This window comes from Belonocnema kinseyi, chromosome 4 (assembly GCF_010883055.1).
Source record: "Belonocnema kinseyi isolate 2016_QV_RU_SX_M_011 chromosome 4, B_treatae_v1, whole genome shotgun sequence".
Taxonomy (NCBI): Eukaryota; Metazoa; Arthropoda; class Insecta; order Hymenoptera; family Cynipidae; genus Belonocnema; species Belonocnema kinseyi.
The window spans coordinates 139,588,938-139,599,526 of record NC_046660.1 but is presented as its reverse complement, the minus strand read 5'-3'; the positions used below and the strand labels follow the sequence as shown (position 1 = coordinate 139,599,526).

Here is a 10,589-nt window from a genome sequence, read left to right as displayed (position 1 = left end):
TGTATCGACCTAAAAGGAGAGTATGTTGAAAAATAAAACCGACTTTGGCCAAAAAAACGTCTCCGTGTTTCATTTTTCAGGGACTTATCAGACTGCCTACTAGTTCTCCTGATCATCGCTGATTTCGGACGTGCAATGTTTTCACTGATTAATTATCTGGAAAGCATCCATACGTGTCAACGAAATGTCGAGACACTTGCGGGGAAAATGCAGAAGGCTGTTATCGCGAATTATCCGGGAGCCCTATGACAAAATATAAACTATATACGTTAGGGTGGCCTCATAACGAAATAAACGAATTAAACAATATTCAAATTGTTCAAAAAATTTGTTTCAATAAAATATTAAAAAATTACAACTGTTCTGAGCAACGTGAATTAATTGGATTACATCGGAAATCATCGGTATCAATTTTATTGTTAATTGTCTAAAGAACTGCTTATTGTTGCATAGTAACTTTTTACTGGAGTAAGGCGCACAAGGATACTTTCTAGCCGGTTTTTAAACTAATTGTAATTACAGATAAGTAATAGAGACAGATAGAATTAGAGACGTATTTCTAAAACAGAACCTCAAAAAAAATGTATACTGAAAAAAAATTTTCAACCCTATTTTTTATTTTTTAAAATTAAAAAAATTTTCTGTGCGTACTCTTATTAGAGAATGTAACTTATATTTTAATCATTAAAATCGGTTCACTTTTTATATTTTACTTCTATCTCCATAATGTCTCCAAAAATGAAATTTCAAGTTTAGGCTTTGGAGGATTTTATGTAACGTGAGTTCCCATCTATGATGATAATATGAACTTGATACATGCAGGGGCAACTTTCGCATGCTTATTTCCCTGGGCGGGTCTTTAAAAAACCATTTAGCAACCATTGTGAAAATTATAATGATCGATCTGTGAGGAAAAACGAAAATTTAAAATAACCTGCATATATACCTGTATGTGTCATAGATGGTGTTGATATAGAGTTTGAAACTTTTTGAAAGTTATTTGAGCTAAAGAAACTGTTATTATCCGCTGGAAAAATGGATCGACGATTCAGTTGAGACTGTGAAATATTAGCATTGTCTACGATATATGGACCTGTAGAAGACTGGTGATCTGCATTCTGTGAAGAATTTAAGCTCTTTGGAGAAGAACCTGAAGATAAAAAAAAAGTGCATTCACTAACCGAACTTACTTTTCTGTAAATATGTAAATACATTATTAGAATTAATATCTTGTTTCATTTTATCACTTTCAACCTTTTATCAATAGTATATTATTAACTTTTCCCGCGACATAGGTCCAAGAAGAAGATAAATTTTATTTGAAAAATGCCAGCCTTACGTTAAAATACGTGATCGAAGGAGTATGTGTGAAGTTAATGAGTACTTTACAACTGAGATTTTCTAATTCTCTTAGTGTGCCACCATGCTTATTTTCATTGAACTTCTAAATTGTCATCTGCGTTAATCAATTAAGCAGTAATAACACTGATTCTATCAATTTGTGGGTCATTAATGCATTATCTTTTAAAAAAAAATTGAATGAAATTTGTATTGTGTAAATAGGAGTCCCGGAAGGGTAACAATTTATTTAAGACAAATACCACTACAAAGTACTAATAATGCATTCACTATATGTGTATTTATTTGTGCTCATTTTATGAGCACTTTTTTCCCTTATGGGTATCAAATGAATTTGCTACCTCATAAAGAGAGGTTTTTGCCTTACCAAAAAATGGATATTTTCGATATCTTTTAAGCTTATGTTTTTGTCTTACCAAAAATCTTATTTTTAGAAAATCAGAGAGCCTACCAAAATTCTTAATTAACGTGTTCCGTTACAATGAATAACTTTTGAACTTACGTTTATAGTGCTATAATCCAAATTAAAGCCACAGTTTTCTTCAATGAAACCATGTTACTTTTTTCTTAACTTTCTAAGTAGCTATTGATTAATCAAGAATGATCATCGAAACCAGAGTGAAATTTTTTCACAGCGTACTCGGAAAAGTACAGAAGAACATTTTTCTCATGTTACTTTGAATTTGCCTGGTAACAGACAATATCAAAGAGGGATATAGGTCTATTAAAATGTCCGAAAATGATGAGAAGCTGCCTGTGAAAAATAGCGCTGTGGAGAACTCAAGAAGAAATGAGATCGCGTGCTTACTAGATCTTTCATTAATGTTGGTTGAACTGCTCCACGTGACAGACACGGCGCTTGTGTGATTAAATTTGTGTCAGGTATTTACAAATTTTGATCATTAGTGATACACGAATGCAAGATTCTATTAGGTTTTTCGCAAAAATGTTCTAAAGCTGTTATTTTTATACGACCTGACACTGCCTGCATGTATGAAATATCTTGCTACGGCAGACTAGGGATGATCAAGGTTGTACTTTTTAATAACTCACCAATTTTTCTTTAAAGTACGTAACGAGGCATTACACATTCTAAAATCGCATCTCCATATAGTTTCCCTGGAAGACAGATTTTTATTAACATCAAATTCAAAATTGCATATACAAAATCAGCTGATACAATCAGCTCAAGCCGATAGAAGACATCGACCCTCTTTTCTGTAGAACTTACAATAATCAACTGACTGTTTCAAGTCTAAACTTTAACGTCACTGTACTTTTCTAAGTAATCCACCCCCCCCCCCCACCCTATTGAATACAAGTTATGCTTATACAATCTATACATTACTTATGTAACTACTTACATAACCTATAATAATTGAGCCAAAAAACTACGTTAATTTATAGCATCCAATAACAAAAAACAACTCAAACTTTAAACAAAGTTATACAACATAAAATTGTTGTATTCAAATACTGACACTGTAATATTTCTATACATGTATTTTAAAATTACGGATAAAAGGGCCACTTATTCGCTAGACTTTTGACTTTTACAATATTTACCATACGCGTATTGGAATACTAAAATACGTAGTACCACAGGCGTAGTGAAATTTCAAATTTAGAAGACGATTATTATAATTTTACCTGTCCCTTATATTGTTAAAGTCAGCGAAATCTCCAAGATTTTAAACAGGGCTTTATGTTGGGTCGACTAACTTTACCATGGATCAAGTTAACATTGCATCGCGCGCAATGGACTTTGTCCATGCTAAGGCATGCTCATAGGAACGTCCCAAGGGTAATCAGAAATAACGGAGATTTGTGAGCACGGTTCAATTAATGCTTAAACCTGATGTTTTATGTTTAGTTGACGTTACATAGACCAAAGTTGTGTCCAGTATCGTCGCCGATGCTGAATTTGATAACGCTTCCGGTTGTGTGTGCACTAAACGAAACACTGCCATCGATAGTACAAGGCATGACTCTCGCATTGTGTATTGTAAATTTGTAGAAGATAGCAGTTAAGAAGATCCATCAAGTATCGAGTGAAACTTCCCTGAACATTCGTCGCACCGCTTTAATGATGGGCAAGCCGATACTCGATGTCGGCACAAACAGTTTAAACATAGCTGCTTAGATTCGTTAAACTCCCGGCATTGATCTGACATCTTCTTGAATTCCCGACACTGGATCTAGAAGTATGGGCCTGAACAGAAGAAACAGACCTTGGGTTTGTCGATGGTCGGGTTAAAAATCTTGAAATCTGGTGATTTTTCGGACTTCTAAGAATGAGAATTTTTCGTGGAAAAAACAATGATAAAAAAAGAGGAAAAAACTGGAGGTATAGGACGAAATAAAAAAACTTAGTTTTTATACCTCTCCTTCTATAATTCTCAAGATCGATACTTCCTTCGCGGAAAACATCAGAAAATGTACATATGCGTGTTGTTTGAGGCTTAAAGAGTAGCGTGCCTAAGGGAGACGTCAAGCGCGTAGATCACAGCTGTTAGTACGAAGAGAACATACAGACAAGGCGGTGGCGGGGAATAAGCAGTAAGAATAACATTGAATACAAAATTTATTCAAATTTTAACTGGCACAATACTCACTGATTTTCACGATAAGATAAACAAAAAGTACTGATATCATTATCCCAGAATTTTTAATCCTCGCGCACTATAGCAGTGAATACCGAACAACAAACGCAGAGAGAAAATCAGAGTAAACATGCTGAGGGGAAGCACAAATTTTGGTATAGTGGCACCTTTGCGGTTTAATTTGGCTACGTATGTTCAGTCTACATAGAACAGACATTTAACTACAATTTATCCGGTGATTTCAGAAGTGTCTAAATGATTAGTTTCTTATAGTTCACTAAAGAAAGAGATACATTTCTTAAATGGATTGAGTTAGAGGATCTACCAATTCATTGTAATAATTTGGTATAAGAAACTAAAAATAATTTTTTACGCAGTACCTGCATGTTTACCGTTGAGAAAGAGGGGTTCTTTTTAAAGTGTGACAAAGTCAGTGTAGAAAGACCTTCCACGCTCATAGGGCAGTTACGCCCCCCCCCCACTCTTCATTTTTGAGTTTTCTATAGCTCACTGAATTGCACCTCAAATGTGCTCAAATGCGCCAACGATTAAAATGTTTGCACCACAAAACTGTAAGAGTTACGTCAGGTGTTACGAGCGGGGTCAGCGTAACGCTATACCCCTCATTTGAAAAATCACATGATCTGGAAGATCTTCAAAGGCGCTCATATGCGCCATAGAGAAAAAATTTTTCGCCACATTGATAACAGAGTTATTAGCGATCGAAATTGGGGGGAAGGGGCTGACAAGCGTCATTTTTCTAAACTAAGAACATTTTTCCAAATTCATCATACTTATCTTCCATAACTTCAAATGCGCTCAAATGCCCCATAATTTTTTTGGGAAATTTCGAAAATTGCCCAAGATATGGAGGTAACAAAATTTTACGAAGCGATGACCAACCAAATTAAAAGTTAGCAATCCGCATTGATGAAGGGAGATTCCTATAGGGTTTCAAATGCGCCATCGAATTTGTTTGAAAATCTTTAAATTTGCTTAAAATATAGAGGTAATAAAATGTTACGAAATGATGACCAACAAAATAAAAAGCTTGCAATCCGCATTGCTGAACGGACTTTCCTGTGGGGTTTCAAATGCGCGCATATGCGCCACTTTCGAAACTAACAAAAACAATAATCAAACCCCCAATTGACACTTGCTACAGATAAACTACCCGGTGATATCTCCACATAATCTAAATTGTAATATAAAAAATTATAATGATCTCTTTAGACAGAATTTCAAATGCGCTCATATGCGCCACTTTCAAAATTGACAAAAAACCATAAACCCCCTCATTTTCAATTTTTATCGATCCACTACCCGATGATATCACCAAATAACTTTAATTGCAAAATAATAATGTTTAATGATCTCTTCGTATAGGATTTCATATGCGTTCATATGCGTCACCTTCAAAATTAACAACAACAAAAAAACCATAATAAACCTCCACACAACCACTTGTCACGATCCACCACCCGATGATATCTCCAAATGAATAAAATTGCAGTATGCAAATTTATCATCCCCCTCATTACCACTTGTTACGATTCACTATCCGATGATATCTCCAAATAACTTAGATGGCAGTCTAAAAATTTATAATGATCTCTGCGTCTAGGATTTCAAATGCGCTCATATGCGCCACTTTCGAAATTGACAAAAACATAATCATCCCCCTCATTACAAGTTGTCACACTTCACTATCCGGTATCTCCAAATAAATTAAATTGCAGTATAAAAATATCAAATTGCCTCTTCTGATCCGATTTTAAATGCGCTCATATGCGCAACTTTTAATATTGACAAAAAACCATAATCAACCCCCTCATTTTTAATTGTTATCGATCCACCACCCGATGATATCACCAAATAACTTTAATTGCAAAATAAAAATTTTAATGATCTCTTCGTCTAGGATTTCAAATGCGCTCATATGCGCCACTCTCAAAATTGACAAAAAACGATAATCAACCCCTCATTACCACTTGTTAAGATCCACTATTCAATGATGTCTACAAATAACTTTAATTGCAGTATAAAAATTCATAATTATCTTTTCGAATAGGATTTCAAATGCGCTCATATGCGCCACTTTCGAAATTGACAAAAAACTATAATCAAGCCCCTCATTACCGCTTGTTACGCTTCACTATCCGATATCCCCAAATTAATTAAATTGCAGTATAAAAATATCAAATGATCTCTTCAGATAGGATATCAAATGCATATGAGCACATTTGAAATCCTATCCGAAGAGATCTTTATGAATTTGTATACTGTAATTTTATTTATTTGGAGACATCATCGAAAAGTGGATCGTAACAAGCGATAGTGAGGGGGTTGATTATGGGTTTTTGTCCATTTTGAAAGTGGCGCATATGAGCGCATTTTAAATTCTATACGAAGAGACAATAATAAATTTGTATGCTGCAATTTTATTTATTTGGAGACATCATTGAATAGTGGATCGTAACAATTGGTAATGAGAGGGTTGATTATGGTTTTTTGTTAATTTTGAAGGTGGCGCATATGAACGCATGTGAAATCCTAAACGAAGAGATCACTAACCATTATTATTTTGCAATTAAAGTTATTTGGTGATATCATCGGGTGGTGGATCGATAACAATTGAAAATGAGGGGGTTGTTTGTGTTTTTTTGTCAATTTTGATTGTGGCGAATATGAGCGCATTTGAAATTCTGTCTGAAGAGATCACTAGAAATTTTTATATTGCAATTTAAGTTATGTGGAGATAACATCGGGTAGTTTATGGGCAGCAAGTGTTAATTGGGGATTTGATTATTGTGTTTGTTAGTTTCGAAAGTGGCGCATTAGAGCGAATTTGAAACCACATAGGAAATTCCCTTCATTAATGCGGATTGCAAGCTTTTTATTTTGTTGGTCATCACTTCGTAAAATTTTGTTACCTCTATATCTTGGGCAATTTTCAAAATTTTCAACAACAAAAAATTCTGGCGCATATGAGCACATTTGAAGTTGAAAGAATCCATGTCTTCAACTTTATATTGCAAATAACTTTTGAGGATTTAACACCTGCGTTGCACTGTCCTCCCTCCAAAATATGTTATCTTTGTTAATTAGCTAGCGCAAAATTTTTTAGTGGTGGCGCATTTGAAGTTACGAAAGATAGGTATGATTAATTTGAAAAACGGCAATTAGTTTAGAAAAATGAAGCCAGCCCCCCCCCCCTTATTTTGATCGTTGATATCTCGGTTATCAATATGGCGCAAAATTTTTTCTTTAAAGCGCATATGAGCGCATTTGAATCCCCATAGAAAACTCCCTTCATCAATGCGAATTGCAAACTTTTAATTCGGTTGGTCATCACTTCGTAACATTTTGTTACCTCTATATCTTGGGCAATTTTCAAAATTTTCAACAACAAAAAATTCTGGCGCATACGAGCGCATTTGAAACTCCATAGGAATCTCCCTTCATCAATGCGGATTGCTAACTTTTAATTTGGATGGTCATCACTTCGAAAAATTTTGTGACCTCCATATCTTGGACAATTTTCGAAATTTCCAAAAAAAACTTATGGCGCAAATGAGCGCATTTGAAGTCGAACGAATTCATGTCCTCAACTTTATATTTCTTATCACTGTTGAGGATTTAACACCTGCGTTACACTGCCCCCCCCCCACCAAATTTAATATCTTAGATAATTAGCGAGCGCAAAATTTTTTAGTGGTGGCGCATTTGAAGTTATGAAAGATAGGTATAATTAATTTGGAAAAATGTTATTAGTTTTAAAAAATGACGCCCCCCCCATTTCGATCGCTAATAACTCGGTTATCAATGTGGCCCAAAATTTTGTCTCTATGGCGCATATGAGCGCATTTGAAGATCTTCAAGATCATGCGATTTAAAATTTGATTTTTTAAACGGGAGGTAGCCCCCCCCCCCCACACCTAACACAACTCCTACAATTTTTTGGCGCAAACATTTTAATCGGTGGCGCATTTGGGGCGAAATTGAGTGGGCTATAGAAAACTCAATAATTAAGAGTGGGGGGGGGACTGGTGTAACTGATCTCACACTCATGGCATCTCTTTCAACTCTCTTATGTTCGATCTTGGTGATGATCTTCAAGATTTTTTCAAGGTTTTTTCCAAGCAGTTTCCCTTTGGGGTGCTTGATTAGCGTGAGTCCCCTTACCTCTCACGCTTCAGTGAAGATGTTCGAACTGAAAACCTTGAGCTTCTTGACAAAAAGCTATGCGATTGTAAAAATGAGTTACAACATTACCAATCATCTCCCTCTCAATCAAAGTAGCCTGTTGCAGAATCCGATTCTGCAATTCGTTTAAGCTTTGCGGTTGCGTTGAGTATACTTTGCTCTTTAAATAACCCCAAAAAAAATATTCGAGAGACGTAAGATCAGGAGATCTAGCAGGCCACTCGATTTGACCCCTTCTTCCAATCCACCTTTGAGGGAACTGAGTATCCAAATATGCTTGAACCTTCCTACCGTAATGAGCCGCTGCTCTGTCCTGCTGGAACCAAATATTTTGCAAATTATCGTCTGTAATCTCCCTTATTCTTGGTACAATTTGGTTTCTGAGAAGCTCTTATTATACACGGGCATTGAGATTACCATGGATGAAGAAAGGGCCTATCAACGTATCATTTAAGATACTGGCCCAAACATTAATCTTTTGTGGATATTATGTGTGACTCTCCAACATCCAATCAGGATTTGTGTCGGACCAATATCTATAATTTTGCCTGTTAACTTCACCTTTTAAAGTGAAAGTAGATTCATCTGAAAATACTGTATTGTACAAGAAAAGAGGATCTCTATCAATTCTGTCCATCATAATTTCACAAAATTCAACTATCATACTATCATACTAATTCTTATTTCATTGTTTTTATAATTTTGTTAAATTCTTAATATTGTTTTTTACGATTAAACAAAAACTACTGCGCATCTGCATAGGGTCTAATACAGGAACCTATAGGGTACTCGTCCTATCGTAAAATGATTAATAATAAATTTATAGATCTTTTTAGGCGAACAACTGTTGTCTGCTAAGCTTTTTCAAATAAATTTAATATTTTTACTCAGAATGTTATATTTTACGACTAAAGCAAAAATTACGTGTCCTATAAAAAATTATAGCTCTTTCTTGGATGAACAAGTTTTGTCTCTTTTTTTTCGTAGCTTATATCGAAAAGTGATTCATTATAAATTTGTAGTTCTTTCCAGGGCGCGCAATTTGAGCTTGTCTTCTCCTGGATTTTTTTCATATCATGCGTTGTTTGTCTTAAAATGTTCATTTTAGTTTGTTTTTTTTGCAGTTTGAAAATGCTCTAACTCTGATAAATTTCTTTTCATAGAAAAAAGTCAGAAGGATAAATTGTTTAAGTTTTAAAGTACTATAAACAACCGTGCATAGAAGTTGTACGTTTTGAAAAAAATGTCGTTTCAAAAATTTTGTGTAGGATCAAATTTTGAATTATCAACTTTTTGATCAAATGGAAAAAGTTGTTATCATAACCTTGGAGGGCTTTCAAAACGCAACGTTTTTCTTCTTAAGACTTTTTTTCGTATCATGCGTTGTTTGGCTTAAATTGTTCATTTTAGTTTACTTTGGAAAGTTATCGTGCTAAAAAAACTGAAAATCTACAGGCACACGCACACACAGAAAACCCCATTTATAAAAACCTGTTTTTCGGATTCAGGAGGTCTCAAAACGTGGACATTTCAAGAAAACGGGGGAAGACAAATTTTACACAAATCTAATACCTTCTCTTGATGAGAATGTAAAAATTCATTAATTTGCCATGAATAATGTTTTGATACTTCTGTTTTTGGTTTTTTTGTGAAAAATAGCATTAAGCCATTTAAAAAAAGTAAATTTTTTGAAAACCCACACATGAGACGAAAAAGAAATTAAGAAACATAAGCTGTGATGAGAATGTGCCCACGCAGTGGGCCGATTTTTTATTGTTAATATCGTGTTTCACGATTAAAACACAAAATACAGATGCTATCAAAAAGTTAACTATAACAAATTTGTAGATCTTTTTGAAATGCACAATTTTTGTTCAGTCATCTTTTTACTCATTTTGTACATTTGAACCGCAAAATGTAATTTTTTATTTTTCATTCTTTTTTTATTCTGTCAAAATTTGAATGTTCATTTTTTTAAGAAAAATAAAAAAGGTGTTTAAACAATCTTGTAAGGCATTGGAAAAGAAACTTTTTTCTTCTCTTGACTTTTTTTCATATCATGTGTTATTTGGCTTAAAATGTTAATTTTCGTGTTTTTGAAATTTTGTAAATGCTATTACTGTGGTAAATTTTAGTTTTATAAAAAAAGTCATTATGATAAATTGTTCATCTGATTGAATGCTAACAATGCTAACAATCTAAATTGTAAATGCTATTACTGTGGTAAATTTTGGTTTTATAAAAAAAAGTCAGTATGATAAATTGTTCATCTGATTAAATGCTAACAGTGCTAACAATCTAAAAATCTACCGACAAAGCACACACGCATACATAGACAGACACATTCGTAAAACCCTGTTTTTGGATTCAGGGAGTCTCAAAACGTGGACATCTGACAAAAACGGGGCGGGGGGGGGGGGG

At 34.3% G+C, this 10,589-nt stretch overlaps 1 protein-coding gene across 7 annotated transcripts in view; it reads right to left on the bottom strand.

Moving 5' to 3' along the window:
* Positions 1 to 10,589, bottom strand: part of LOC117170577 (CCR4-NOT transcription complex subunit 4) — a 424,579-nt gene that overhangs the window by 186,971 nt on the left and 227,019 nt on the right. For 6 of the 7 annotated variants that reach the window (XR_004466824.1, XM_033357421.1, XM_033357419.1 and 3 more), the window contains exon 8: positions 947 to 1,150. The exons of the other annotated variant lie outside the window; for it this stretch is intronic. Coding sequence is in view for 5 of the 6 variants with exons in the window: in XM_033357421.1 (XP_033213312.1) it covers positions 947 to 1,150 (204 nt within the window). In the remaining variant the exon portion in view is untranslated. The remainder of the gene's footprint in view (positions 1 to 946; positions 1,151 to 10,589) is intronic. 7 annotated transcript variants of the gene reach the window in all.